General features: G+C 42.2%; 1 protein-coding gene across 5 annotated transcripts in view; it reads right to left on the bottom strand.

The window, feature by feature from the left end:
* The window catches only part of HSF2BP (heat shock transcription factor 2 binding protein), a 60,390-nt gene that overhangs the window by 25,080 nt on the left and 19,701 nt on the right, over positions 1–15,609 (bottom strand). For all 5 annotated transcript variants that reach the window (XR_012898246.2, XM_075912458.2, XM_075912470.2 and 2 more), the window contains exons 4-7: positions 15,117–15,266; positions 13,484–13,622; positions 8,892–9,009; positions 3,686–3,789 (exon numbers count right to left, since the gene is read on the bottom strand). Coding sequence is in view for 4 of the 5 variants with exons in the window: in XM_075912458.2 (XP_075768573.1) it covers positions 3,686–3,789; positions 8,892–9,009; positions 13,484–13,622; positions 15,117–15,266 (511 nt within the window). In the remaining variant the exon portion in view is untranslated. The remainder of the gene's footprint in view (positions 1–3,685; positions 3,790–8,891; positions 9,010–13,483; positions 13,623–15,116; positions 15,267–15,609) is intronic.

Consider the following 15,609-nt stretch of genomic DNA (forward strand, 5'->3'; position numbering starts at 1 on the left):
CGTAACGTGTTCGTAAATCGGGGACCGTCTCTCTCTCTCTCTCTCTCTCTCTCGCTCTCTCTCTCTCTCTATATATATATATATGTGTGTGCAACACATCTCAAAGAACAACAGTTACAAAGGTCAGTAATCATTTTTCTTCTCTGAGTGCTTGCTAATATGTATTCCAATTCAACTAAGTCACAAGCTTTACATAGGAGGAGGGGTTGGAGTAAATTTGTAGCTGACTCATGTACCACAGCCCCAAAGGCCATATCATGTGTGGGCTGCTGTACAATAGTGTAGTGAGACCTGAAGATATGGACTGAGAACCATGTCATAGTCCTGCAGATTATCTGGAGAGGAACATGGGACAGAAAAGCAGCCAATGAAATGTGCCATGAGAGGTGGTGGAAATAACTTAGTGAGGTCATAATATATGCAGATGCATGCCGTGATCCAGGAGGCGATGCGCTGCAACGAAACTGGCAGACCCTTCACCCAGTTCACCACTGTTTCGAATAGCTATAAGGATTCCAAAAGGGCTTAGTTTTGTCAATGTAGAATGCGAGAGCTCACCTGACATCTGGGGAGTGAAGCCACTGCTCCTGCGGGCTTTGGTGAGGTTTAGGATAGAAAACCAGGAGGAAAATGTCCTGGTCCGTGTGGAAGACAGATATCACTTTTGGGAGAAAAGCTGGGTGAGGATAACAACACTGAACCTTGTCCTTATGGAACACAGTATACAGAGAGTCTGACATGAGGGCACGGAGTTCTGGCACCCATCTGGTGGAGGTAATGGTGACAAGAAATGCCACCTTCCATGAAAGGTCGAATAACAAACAAGTTGCTAGAGGTTCAAAGGGATACGAAGCACTTGCAAAGCAAGAGAACCACAAGTTCCAAGAGTCATCACTGGCGGTAAGAAGAAACTGAAGGACTGTTGGGTTGGCAGGGTCATATATAGGGCATCACATCGGCGCCACTCCTGGGGACTCCATAACTAACCCAACGGGTAGCAGCTGAGGTAAAAACTTTCCGGCAGCCTTACAGATGGCGCGTTCACACCTCAGTTGGAATACATATGAGCAATCACTCGAAGAAGAATCAAACTTTTGGCTCTATTAAAAAAAAAGTTGCCATAAAGAGATACCAAAGAATGAAAATACCAAAGAATGTGATTTTTTCTTGCAACTGTTTTGTTCCAGGAGAGATGGCAAATCTGAGTCTATCACCAATTGCTTCTCCTTGATGTTTAATGGTGTGGTGAATGGAGAAAGGTTTTCTTGGTCTAGCCCTTTGTAAAAGATGAGATGTACTTCTTGTGCCTAGAGAAATGAAGCACTAAGAAATTAGTCTCAAAAGGCTTTGTGTGAGAGAGGAAATTTGTTTATGTTGCTGAGGAAGATGGACTACTTCATGACTGTAGATAATATAATAGCATTAGCCTAGCCAATACCACAAAGATACTGGCCCCTGACGAGAACTGAAATCACTCAGGCTCTCATGGGAAGGGAAAGCAGAGGAAGATTCCTGGAATATAAATCCATAAACACTTCGAAATTCCAAGTCATAGACACTTCCAGGACGGAGAAGGTGAAGGGTATTGGAACAAGGCCTGCAATGGCAGTGGCAGAAGAATCAGAGGACGACTGTGAAAGGCTCCTTGAATGGGAACTGTGAAGGCCTTTGACGAGGCCGAAGAGCTGTGGAATGTCCAGGCATCACAGGAGCTAGACCATACCCAGTTTGCTCTTTCCAGGAGTCTCCTTCATTACTTCAGCCTAAGCAGGGTGATTCAGACTGCATAAACTAGTGCACCAAAGTCCAAACCCTTGCTAAGGAGTGTGTGAAAATGAAAACAGGCAGGACTGGGCTGCTTGATGTTTCTGGTCATGGATCCTGGCAAACAAGGTTTGAGAAGACTGGACACTGCAAGCAAGAGAAGAAAGGAACAAGAGTGGAAAAGAGATAAATGAAAACAAAACAACTAAGTCGATATGAAAGGATGAAGAAAGCCCTGAGCACAGGAAACTGCTTGGACCTCCTGCTATGGAAGAGGATGGGAGTGAGTCAATCCTGGGCTCATCCTCTGCTCAGTACTGTGGGTCCAGATGCACAAACTACTCAGCCATTTCTGTCGACTGGAAGCAGCACAGAGGAATCTGAACTGGCAGATGCACTCTGCATGGGAACCCTTGCCCTTTCTCAGAATGTAAGAATTTTAACTTCAGAAAATGAAGGTATTATATAAGCCTGTCTTTTTCTCCTCATACCAGACACAGATAAGCAACACCTTTAGAATACAGATCAGCCTTTCAGCCTATCTTGACATCAACAGTTGCAATTGTATATCATACTCTTTCCATTTGTGTGATCGTAGAAGCTTTAATTTTAAAAAAAAATCACATCAAATATCTAAGCCAATTTTGTCTATCAAGGCCTTTTGAATGGAACATTTGGGAGCTTTAGTCACCTAATTTTTGTTAGAGAAATGACCTAAATATTAGCTTGACATAAAGAGGAAAATGTGGAGCAATGTATGTAAGCTTTCTATGCACTGCCAGGCAAAAGATCATATACTCAGGTTTCTCCACTGAGCAACTCATCTCCCCCAGCTATGCATACATCTATAAAATGGGTATGATATTTTACAGGGAGGCTGTTAGGTATAATTAACTGTGAAGAAAAAGTTATTTGATAATGAGCCTGAGTACATAATTTTTACATAAAAATATATGAGAGCGCCATGTGACATACAGGACATCCCAACTGTGTTGAAATACAATAGATCAAACTCCAAGCATCAAATCCAAACCCTGCATTAGCAGGTGCAACTCCCATTAACGTCTATTATTATTATTTATACTACAGTAGCCCCACTCCACTAGATACTGTAGATATAGAGGCAAACCCAGCACTGAAGAGCTTACAGGCTAAACAGAAAAGATACGTGAGAAGGGAAATCAACACAAAGAGGTGAATTTACTTACATGAGGTCACACAACTGGCAGAGCTGGGAATACAACTTACATCTCCTGACTTTCAGTACACTGCCCCATCCACTAGACCATGCTGGATCTCATCACCAGAAACTGGACTCATACCAGGGATGAGTTAGTTGCCATGGTTAATTTGTTTCAAGATCAAAAACTAAGACTGACCATAAGCTACATATTTTTCAGCGGTTACATTTTTATGGTGTCTCATAGATCAAAGATATTTTAAAATTCATAGATTCAAATACAGGCAGCTGTCTTCCATTTGCTTTATCAGTTTTCTCCCTTCCCCTCATTGGAAGAACTGCCATCAATAACTCTTACGTGAATGGAATGTTATACACCAGGACCACTGACAAAAAAAACCTTATATTCATCCCCTCAATTATTTAAGAACATAAGAATGTTCATACTGGATCAGACCAAAAATCCATCTAGCCCAGTATTGTGTCTTCTGACAGTGACCAATGCCAGGTGCCCCAAAGGGAATGAACAAAACAGATAGACATCAAGTGATTCATTCTCTATTGTTCATTCCCAGCCTCTGGCAAAGACATGCTAGGAATAACATTTTCCTCTCTTTGGACCTTTATTATCTGATAAAATGTAAATATACATGGTCACAGATCTGAATCCCTCCTCAGACATTATCCATATCTATTCACAGCTATTGTCCATAATTTTAATGTCTGTTGTAACAATCTTACCATTCAATAGCCACCAAAGTAATGGAATAAAACCTGGACTTTCATTAATGTACTTCAAGCCTTTCAAGTTGATGCTCACATTGTACAGTGACATCAGCATTAGTCTAAAATAAAATTGAAAAAGTGATTAGACTGCATCTCATACTTAAACATTATTTAGGATGAGCATCTACCAGGTGGCTAGATGCTTATGCATACTTCTAACTTAATATAAGATACAAAGATATGTACTTATGTCACATGTTATATACCTACAGCTACAGGAGTACAACGTGTGTGATGATATTTAAATTTATAAATCAAAATATTGTAATCATGTAAAAGTCAGTCAATTTGACAGCACTTAAATTCCTCTGAATTGAATAGGACTATTCACATGAATAGGGCAAGCAAGATTTGGCCTTACATGATTTATCCTTACACATGTAACTGAATCCTCTTAACTAGGACTCCCCAGAGGGGAGCCTATCGTCCCGATTAAGCTGCTTGTCTCAACAAATGAAAGGGCCACTTTAAAAAGGGTTGCAAAAATTTTGTAACAATGACTATTCTGAATCAAAATAACTAAATGAATTTGCTGCATTTCCTTCATTCTTCTTTTGATCTCTGACAACCTCTGCATTAAAAAAGCAGCTTAGAATTTCACATCTTTAATACCTCTTAATCACCTCACACTGGCCACTCATGCCCTTGTCAAATAAAATGTATGCTAATTCAATTCCAATTAAAGCAGCAGTCAATCATTCTATATCATTAGGTTAAATCTGTTCTATGGAAGGGATCCTGTTAAAGTAGCTGTCCCAAATTAAAGAAGTGCTGGGCATACTGATTTCAGTAGGGACTGATGTCACTCAACACTTCACAGGATCAGGCTACAAGTAAAGCACACTGTAAAACAAAATCCTACAAAGAAGTCATTAAAATAGAAATGGTTAGACTCCATTGTAGTATACTCTACCTGCCAAACAATGTGTCTTAATAATCAGTGAGATCATGAAATTATCCCAGCCAGGCACCATGCCTCCTGGAGTATCATCCTTAAAGGAGGTATAGTGGTATCCACTGCCTCCAAACAAAACCAACTCCATTGGCTGTTGTTGGCAGGGTTGGTACGCTAATCAAGTGCTCGTTAGCATTTGTCATGCTGTCATTTGCATATCTCTGCCGATGCTTTTTGCACATGAGGTTTTTGCTCAAAAACAAGCAGTGTAAACGGGTCCATTTTGCGCAAAAAAACCCTTTTGCACAAGGTCCCATATACCCATATACCATACGGGTTCTTGTGCAAAAAGACTTTTTTTTGGCAAAACAGACCCATCTACACTGCTTGTTTCTTTCAATCTGTCCTTCAATGCATGGTCTTTCAATCTGTCCTTCAATGGAAATGTCAAATAGATTTAAAATGACATAAAGGGACACTGTTTGATTGAATTTTTCATTTGCGTGTTTGTTTTGTGTGATTGTGGTGAACTAAGAATCCTGGAATGTTGGGAGAAGTTTCCTGATATTTAAACCCATTTTGCTAGCCACTCAAAAGATTTAAGCCCAAAGTAATAGTATGTTATTAATAATAACACAATGTGAAAACATTCCTTGGCTCTTTATGCCACTCTCAGCTCTACTGCTCCCTCATCATCTCTGTATTTAAACCCACTATTTTTCCTTTGCCCTTATCCCTATTATTATATTCCTCTGACTCTTAGTCCTATTTACCTCCACCCTCCAAGTAACAAAAACTGGAAATGTTTAAGCCAGTCACCACATCTCTGAACTAGCTCCACCTATTTATAAAGTAATTAATTGAAAACAAAAAGTATTAAATCAGCATTTTGTTTGGTCAGCAGAAAAGAGGTAATCTGATTTCTGAGTCTAGACTTGCACTTGTTTGTATAGCTTTTAGTTGTATGGAGCTCTTAAAAATAAATCATGCATCGTATGGTAGCCATACAGGCCTTACAAGTTTGACTGCCAAGTCTACTCTCTCTAACCCTAAGCCTGCAAGAGTCAGTTTTCAAGGCAGAAGTGAGAAAAGAATGTTTTTTTGTCACTTAAAACAGGGTTGTGATGAATCTTTGGTTTGAATCCAAATCCTATATTTATCCAGTCACCTTAATCTGCAAAGCATAAATATCAGTCACATTACCCTTCATTAATATAGTATTGATACTAGAACTGTGATAAATACTCTTTTTTATCCAACACCAAATATTACATGGTAGTTTTCATCACAAGCAGACTATAAATAGATCAAAGATGATCACTATATTATGTAAGATACTGCACAATTTATTGTGGCACTGCTATAAAATTAATTTGGAATTAAAATTTGAGCCACATGAGATTTTGTGCAGTGTCTTCTCTAGGCTGTATGCTAACCCAGTTGGATGGACTTTTTATGTTGCTACTCTATAAACTCGATGTCTTCCTGCCGAGTCTTTGATTTTTCTGTAGACTTGACTTGCACATGTTTTAAAATGCCTGTGGCGAGCGAGGTAGCTGGCATTCATACCATGAGAAACTGTATGGCAATCAGCATTAGTTGCTTTTACAATAAAGAATTTATTTTTAAAATTAATTTCCAAAAGAAAGCCCCTTAATCACTAAATGATTATGGTATTGCAAAATGTTCAAAAATCGAGAGGAACCCCTCAAAAAACTCGTAAGACTGGCTTAAAAATCAAGAGATTTGTAGAAGTCTGGGTTAGGGGGGATTATTTGCCTTACGGATTTTGAACCTTTAGAGGTCACATTTTCAAGCGTTTCTATGCAATCAAGAGGGCTTGAAATTTGCATTTTTTTTAAAAATGGAAATTGTGATTCTCACGTAATCATATGATTCCAGAAAGCAGGGCTTTAAGAAAAATAGCAAATAATATGAAAACTGTCTATCCTGTTTTCAATGCTGACTTCCAAGCCCTACACTTGGGAAACAGCAAAACAGCCATTAAGTAACGCTAAATCAATCTGTAACAATAAACATAAACACTAGGGATGTAAATGGATAACCTGTTAACCAGTTACCTGGTAGGTATCACCCTTCATGGGTAATGCTTAGGCTGCTCCAGCCCTGGGGAGGCTGCTGGCTCCCAGCCCACGCAGGAGACAGGGGGGAGGAGGCAGTGGGGGAGGGACATGCTCCAGCCTGGTCATGGCACTGGAAGCTAACCCCGCTGTGGCTCTGCCTTTTAAATGTATTTGGAGCCTGCCGCTGGTACACAGCAGGAGAGACACAGCGCAAGCCGGGCCAGCTGATTCCTGGCTCGCGCCAGGTACCTCATGCTGCACTTTAGTCTTTTAAATGTATTCAGAGCTGACTAGATTGTGTGTTTGTTTGTTTGGCCTACAACTCTGAAAAGGGGCGAAATTGGTTGAAGGAGGCCTAAGAGCCCACTTCCACTAGATTGTCACTGAATGTTCCTGCTAAAAGGACCAGATTTTGTATGAATGCTATTTTCAATGTAGCCTCCAAAGGGAGCACAGAGTAGAAGAATCACACAGTTAAGGGAGGACATGTTTCTAGACTGATTCTGAAAGGTCAAAGTGGCTTCAAAATTCAATGCCTATTCAATGCCAACAGTGGATGAACTATTGCAATAGCTGGGAGGAAGCTCCACTCAGCAGTTGGCAGCTAGAAAGGGGAGCAGATCCTTAAGTTTCCCAGATCTAAGGAAGAAGCCTTATAGCTGGCAGCATCTTTGTCCTCACAAAAATGGAACACAGATCTCCTATGCCAAAAGAGGGAAGAGACTTAACCCTAAAATTTGTGCTGGCGACCCAGAGGACTCTGCCTGGGGATGTTAAAAAGTGTTCATTCAGATAAATGTATGAAAATTTCAGCAGTTACATATTTACACGCGGGGGCGGGGGCGGGGGCAGGCAAGAGCTGGTGCTCACAGGGAGCCAGTTTTTAAGCAAGCTCCCCATAAGCACTGGCTCCCATGGAGCCGCTCCCCCCGACACCACTGCTCCCGTGAGGCAGCAGTGGGGTGAGGGGAAAGGGCAGGCGGTTCTGCAGGAGCCAGTGCCCGCAGGGAGCCTGATCCCAGTGTGGCAGCGGTGTGGGCAGTGGGGCCCTCTGTGAACTGTTTACACTATCACATCCCTAGAACAGCCTATAGGGTTGTCCTTTTGTAGCCTTTGGATTGTTCGTTTCACCTGTGACTCTGGAAAAGGGGAGATATAGCCAAAAGGAGGGCTGAGAGTCTGTATGACACTGCTAGATTATCACCACACACTCCCATTAAAAGAACTAGATCTGTATGAATCCAAGTCTCATCCAGAAGGGGTGCTCTCATGGGGGCAGATCCTTGACAGGATCATTAGATTAAGAGCTGCAGGAATAATGGCCTACATCAGGGATAGTCAATGGGCAGACCACAGTCCAAACCCAGAGCATCAGAGGCTTTTCAGGGAACCACAGGGCACTCCAGAACTCAGGGTTTCAGCCCTGCCAGGATTCATGCCAGTACTTGGGGCTTCAGCCCCTCCAGCGGCATTCTAGGACTTGCTGCTTCAGCCCTGCATGAAACATACAAGGACTTGGGACTTCAGCCTCACCAGGACTTGAGCGGGGGGACGCGGCTTCAGTCTCTTCTGCACTGCCGGGGCTCAGGACTTCCGCCCCTTCCAGGCATGCTGGGGCTGGAGTCTACAGCCAAAGCATGCAGCCTGGAGCCTCCTGTGGGACTGAAGTCCCAAGCCCCAATTCGTCTGGCAGAGCTCTAATTAGAGAGAGTAGGGGGGAACATCTGCCCCTCCTGAGTTACAAGTCAGTCCTGGACATCTGCCTTGGCTCCCACTGTCAGCCTGGCTCTGTTTAGAGAGGTAAGTGGGAGGTGCAGGCCACCCAGAGTTATATGCCAGCCCAGGCACCAGCTCCCCCAAGCCTGCTAGCACGAAGCCAGCCACTTCTCTACCTGCACTAACCGCACTCACATTAACTGCCTGTGGAATTTCATGATCTGGTCAAAAGCCTTTGGCACTCTGGTTTTGGCGCACAGTCCACCTACTGACCACCTCTGCAATGGGCCCAGGGTATATTACACACCATCGTATGCATTCAATGAATAGGGACACATGTGATATGAAAATTGTTTCTCTGGGGTCCAGACTTTAACCACAGCTTAACCAAGAAACCTGGATCTCAACAATCATTGTCTACATTGTAACTTAACATCTTCTTTTTAAAAATATTAGGCCTTCATACACTTTAAGTCTGGTACAAAGTCCTGGCTTCATGTCTCCCAGAAGCTGCATCATTGTGTCCAACAATACCTGACTTGAATTAACCAGGAATTCACGGCCACATGCCAGTGCAGCAACATCTACAACAGAACACAAAATAAAATAATACATTCCAAAAACAGGAAAATGAGGTAGTATCTAATACAATCAAATATTAACTACCTGTACTACTGAAAATGGAGGAACTGTGAAGACTGAGTTATAACATTTACAAACCTTTCCCTATATTTAGCAAAACAGCCAATATTGAACTGTATTATTATATGCTACTGAAGTAGTGAATGATGCCTAGCAGTCAAAATCTGTTTATAATTATACGTTGTTAATTAAAATATGTATTCAGGATGGTTTGGCAACAAAATTCAAAATGCAATTATGTAGTTATGAAACAGGTATGATTTAAGTTCTGAACTGGCAGCATCTAGAATCATTGTGGAAATAGTGCAAAGTTTGACCCTAATGTAGTCTCCGTATTAAAGGACAGAAGATGAAGATTTCTTTATATTTATTCCCCCTAAGTTCCTGGTCAAAGAATACATGTAAAGCAAAAACAAAGGTTAACTTGCCCCTACTCTTACAGGAATGCTTCATAATTCAGTGGAAAGTACTATGGGTAAAAAATGGAGAAAGATTATTACTCTCTTAGGGTATGTCTACACCACCACCCTAGTTGGAACTAGGGTGGTTAATGTAGTCATTCGAAGTTGCAAATGAAGCCCGGGATTTAAATATACTGGGCTTCATTTGCATCTTGCCGGGCGCCGCCATTTTAAATCCCCATTAGTGCGGACTCCATGCCCGCGGCTACACGCGGCACGGAGTAGGTAGTTCGAATTAGGCTTTCTAATTCAAACTACCGTTACGCCTCGTGGAAAGCCTAATTCGAACTACCTACTCCGTGCCGCGTGTAGCCGCGGGCACGGAGTCCGCACTAACGGGGATTTTAAAATGGCGGCACCCGGCAAGATGTAAATGAAGCCCGGGATATTTAAATCCCGGGCTTCATTTGCAACTTCGAATGACTACATTAACCACGCTAGTTCGAACTAGTGTGGTAGTGTAGACATACCCTTAGGGAATACAGTTTCCTCTTGAATACACTTGTACTGTAGGAAGCACAACAAATTCAAATGTTAAGCAATAAGGCATGAAACAATATGATAGCAGCTTGCATTTAAAAAAAAAAATGAGCCTGACTCCTCTCAGACAGATATAAATCAGGAATAACTTGACTGAAATCTACGGAGTTGAAGCAGGTGTAAAATACGAGCAAGTGAGGTGAGGATCAGACCAATTGCATTGTATTCTGACACACTTTACCCTTCAAGAGAAAATATATTGTAAGATTATTAGAAAATATATAATTAGTTAGTCAGTCAGTCTTGCTATATTATCAATCACAAAATGGTTAAAAGGGGAGAATATATATTCATCAGTACCAGGAAGGAAAAAAAATAAAAGTGCAAAAATGTGTGACATTTTAGAAATTACAACCCTCATCTGGTATGGATTTACTGTAAGGGAATCTGGCAGGTGATGTTAGCAAACTTAATTCCTATTTATTCTTTTTACTGCTGTTTTTTTAACATTTGCAGGGTTCTTTTAAGTACTGGCTGTAATACTGACAGACCAGTTCAGTGTTATGCTGAGACACCAGTTCAAATCAAAGTCACAGGCCAATTCACTTGTGTGTGAATATCAAAGAAATGTTATTGTCTTCACTCACCTATAATCTGTTATTACTATTGCATTATATTATGCATACCCTGTTCTTAATTAACCCCAGATCAAAAGTGTATGTTAGTGAAAATTAACTTGATTCATAAACTTCATCAAAACTAATGATGTTTTGGATTACTGTAACTAAATGCATTGTAATTATTTCTGTAATTGGACTGCCCATCAAATGGGACTGGAGCCTTGGATATATAAATGAAGCAGCATACTTACTTTGAAGTATGGGTCATTATTTTCAACAATGGGAAATCCACAGACCCAGTCTGAATTTAGTATATAGAGGAAAAGCCCTGTGACGGATTTACCGGGTGCGAGCGCCCCCTTCCGACGGGCCAGGGGGGTTCAGCGGACCCACCATCTGTGTCTGACGTATTTTTGCTCCGGGGCTTGTCCCCGGGGAGGGGTAGGTGAGTGCGATCACCCGGTACCGGGTCGGTGCCGGGGTTCGGCGGACTCACTGCTCCACCCCAGTTAAGGGTCCTGGGGGTCCCATCGGGAAAGGAGGTCCAGGGGCCTGTTCCTAGGAAAGGTCCTCCCCAGAAGGGGGGGAGGGGGTGACAAGCGTTTGGCTCGCGTTAGAGGTCGCCCGGCTCTCCAGGGGTTGCAGTGTGCCGGGTCTACTGGATAGGCTGAGGCGGCAGGGACAAGGGGAGGGTGTGGGGGACCCAGGCCCGCCCTCTCCACCGGGTCCCAGCCCGGGGCCCTAAGCGGGGTACAACTAGTGCGTTCCCTCCACAACAGGCGGGGACGATCCCCGAAACTCGCCTGCCCATGGGCGCCAGAAGCGCTCTGCCCCGGGATTCTTCCACTCCCCGCTCTCCACTGCCCTGCCGGGGTGTCCGCCCCGGTCACTTACCGCGCCCGAGCCGTCGGCCCCGTCCGGCCGGTGTCCTGGAGGCTCCGGCGTTGCTCTTCTTTCCCTCCAGCAGGGCAGGATGCTCGCCCTTCTGGGGGGGGGGGGTTTGGCGGCTCCTCCCTGAGCCGCCTCCAGCCGTCTCACCCGGCCACTTTTCAAGCGACCCAGGCATGGATGCAGCGTGAGTCAGCCCCACCCCTCTGGCGTCCGCACGCCCCGTTGCGCAACGACCGGGGTGCAGAGCTCCGCCTCCCGCTCCACGCGGCCCCAGGCAGCCGGCACGCTTCTCAGGCTCCCAGCCCGCCCATCACGGTCGCGTCCGGCCCCGCCCCCTTCACCACGGGGCCACGCGCGATCCCCTGCACCTGGTCTGAGCCCGGCCGGGGCTGCTCCAGCCATTCACGCCACCAGCCTGCCCTCCCCGAGCCGGGAGGGGTGGAGGGAGGAAGGGAGGGATGGTCCCCCGACCAGGGTCAGTGCGGACCCTGCTGGGTCCATCACAAGCCCGTTCTGTGATGGAAACATTTGCCAGATTGTTTCCGGGGAAGACAGCAATTAGAATGGATCCAGAGAACAATCCTGAATCTCTGAATTGTTTGAATTCTAACAGGGTAGAATACTGTACAAGTGTACAGAGATACCCAGAACTATTTTGATAAACGCAAAGAGACTTAGTGCAAACTTGCAGATTACTACATCTCTGCTATCAATCTGGATTTACAAACTTGGACTCACCTATTAATGTATTTTACCTGCTTTAACCTTCAATAACTCTAATTTCTTTTTCTTAGCTAATAAACCTTGAGTTAGAATATTAAAGAATCACATTTTTTATTAAGAAAAAAACCTACCTTAAAAATGTTAAGGTTGCAAAACCATGATTAAGGTTCAATCATTCATTATAGCATATCCTTTACCATATTTGTCCTTAAACATTCTCTGTTCTAAATTAAGTAGACATACTAGGTGATATCTCAGCAGTACTGAAGTCACTGGCAATACTTTTTTTAAATTTTGTCCTCCAATAGAAGACTTCTTCATTCCACAGACCTCTAAACATTTTCATTGTCAGTCTCTGGACCTTTATTTCTGATATGCTTTTATAAATGAAGTAATCTGAGGCAGAATCAAATCACACCTTTAATTTGTAGAAAGGCATAATATTTTTATATTATCCTAAATACAGGCTTTCATCTTATTCACATTTATGAGACATCTTAATTGAACTAGCCATAATATCACCTAGATTATCACATCAGACTCCAAAAAAGGGTTATTAAATTTAGGACCACTACTATATATGAATAATTTATGTGTTGTTAGTTCTTTCTGTAGTTCTTCACAATACTCTTTAGTTTAGACTATATAATTTTGTGTTTTAAGCAAATACTTCCATCTCAATAGTTAAGCCCTGTTTCAAGATGCTGATTCCAGCGTTTTTAACATTTTTTCATGCCAAGAACAAACACAGTTAGTTCTTTGGATTCCTATCTTTTACTTCTCGCCCTAGGATATTTGGCTTCCTTAATAACCATTTGTGAGAAATAAATACCTTCTGGAAGTTGAGATAATTAGCTTATGTCTTCTACTAATATTATATTAAAAGCAAAAGCCCTGTCTAAACTTCTGATTTCAAAGCATGATTATAGTGAGAAAGAAACTAAAATCCAATAAATCTGCTCCCAGGGTGAAATCAGTGTCATGTTTACCAACTTAAATGAGAAAGAAAGTTTTATCACTTTTTACTCTACTTAACATAGCAGAACCAACACAGCTAGAAGACAATGAAGCTGTCTAGAACTTGAAGAGAATGGTGATTCACACAAGATACCAACATTTTAAATAATCAGTTATTTAGTCAAACGGCTAGATATGCCTCATCATACTTACTGAACAATATGCTCCTTACAGAGTGGAATACAATCCTGACATACAAAACTGACCTATACAAACTGACTTACTTGTCACAATCCCTGCCAAAGCTAATACAAATTGATTTTCATCAGAATCCAGATCTTGGTGTTTGGTATCTTCACCTAGTGACCTCACAAAGCTCTCCAAAGTTTGTCCAGTGATCGTGAAAAACTTTACTGCTTTGCTCTGCAAGTGCGGAGGGAAAACAAATCACTTTTCACAGACTGTACTAAGTAATATTGAAAGGAACATATGATAGTATACAAGTGTTATCACTACCTCACTGTATATGTCAAATTTCTTTACATGCCACAGTTTACTGACCCTTGCAGAACTCCTCCCTTACGAAACACATCTTCCAGCAAGTATTAGAACTTAACTGCCAAATTCCGCAATGATATAAAAGGTAGCAAAAGTTAAACGTTGAGAGCAAACTGATCAGATAACTGGCAAAATGGTAAAGTAGTATAACTTGCACTCATCTGACACTTAGTGTGATAATAAAGTGAGCAACTAAAATATGGCAGGGACAGAAGCAGCACAGCAGAAAAGGCAACTGATAAGAGTATAAAATAAAGCTGTGCAAGTTACACTCATTTTGCACATCTACTGAATGATAAATTTGTACTTAAAATGTATCTTACACAATATACTCTCAGTTATCTGAATAGAAGGATGGACATGAATTTTGTTTAGATATTCAGGAGTTTAGATAATCAAGAAGGCAGAAGTGACACTGCAAGGAGCCCTCTGCAACATGCTGGGGGAGGGGAGGGAACACACGTACTCTCTTCACGCAACAGCATGTTTAGAGTCTTAGGCTACGTCTTCACTGCGAGTTCTTCCAGCAGCATAAGTCATGATCCCATTAGCATCTTTTCTGCCATTTCTTATTGCGCAAAGGGTTTTTGCGCCAAAAGAAGGAGTGTGGACTTGTTTTTGTGCAAAAATCCCATTTTGCGCAAGATCCTTATGCCTCTCTGGGACAGGCATAAGGATCTTGCACAAAACAGGGGTTTTGTGCAAAAAAAAAAAAAAAGTTCCCTGCTTCTATACATTAAACAGTTTATAGACTCTATATGTGGATAGTCCAAAGAGAATAAACAATTCAGAGAATAATTTTGCTGTATGTTCAATTTCTGAAATATATCTGGTAGCACTTTATGGATTAACAAAACATGTAGATGGTATCATGAGCTTTCGTGGGCACAGCCCACTTCTTCAATGACTGGAGTTATGAGTTTAAGATGTGCACACCCAAAATAAATAGGAAAGGGGAGGGGAAGGGGGGAATAAAGGAAGAAGGGTGGGAGACAGGGAGCTAGAGGGAATCAGTAAGTATCTGAAGATTGGGTAGTTAAAATGAAGCAGATAAGAATCAACGTCAATAGATAATATCCTTCCTGACATGAGTCTATACAAAGAGCTGTTGGCACCTTCAATGGCTGTTAAATTGGTAGTGTCCCAACCAACTTCCATCAGGATTGAGTCCATTAGCACGTTAACTGAATTTGTGGATGAACTCTAATTCCAATGCTTGTCTGTGGATCTGGCTAGCAGAATTGGTTTGTACCCACTGAAGCTTCTGAAATACACCTGTGTGTCATGGTTTTCACAGCAAGTTATCTACCTATAACACCTAAGCATTCCCACTACAATGTATACCTCTGCAGTACTTACCCCTCCTAGAATGTTTTTAACTGCTTCCTCATTGCTAGAGACACCCCATAACAAAGTACAGACTGCAGCTCCCATTTCTGTACAATATTCTGCCTGTTGCAGTAGTTGCTGTCTTGCCTCATTCAGCTGCTGTCGATGGGCTAATTTCTCCTGAAATTAATTGGGGAGATTAAAACTGAAGAGCATTTCATTCTGTTTCAAAGCATCCCAACTATGTTTCTACCACTAAAAGCTAGGGAGACAATATTACAGCCATATATATATAAGCAGCAATTTGCAGTACTTCCACAGAGCTGCAGTCTCTTTCCAGAGCAGTCTAAGTAATCATGCTGTCTGCTGGGGAATACAGCAGGAATTAGAGGAGTCTGCAACCTGTAGTTTATGGAGTAGTGCCAGAGCTGAACTATAGCTGCCACAATAGACTATGTGGTTCAAGTTAAAGTACAATCAGCTCCTATCACACAAAGAATTGCATTTCCCGCTGAGACACAAG

The sequence above is a fragment of the Pelodiscus sinensis genome, chromosome 1 (assembly GCF_052426305.1).
Source record: "Pelodiscus sinensis isolate ZL-2025 chromosome 1, ASM5242630v1, whole genome shotgun sequence".
NCBI lineage: Eukaryota > Metazoa > Chordata > Testudines > Trionychidae > Pelodiscus > Pelodiscus sinensis.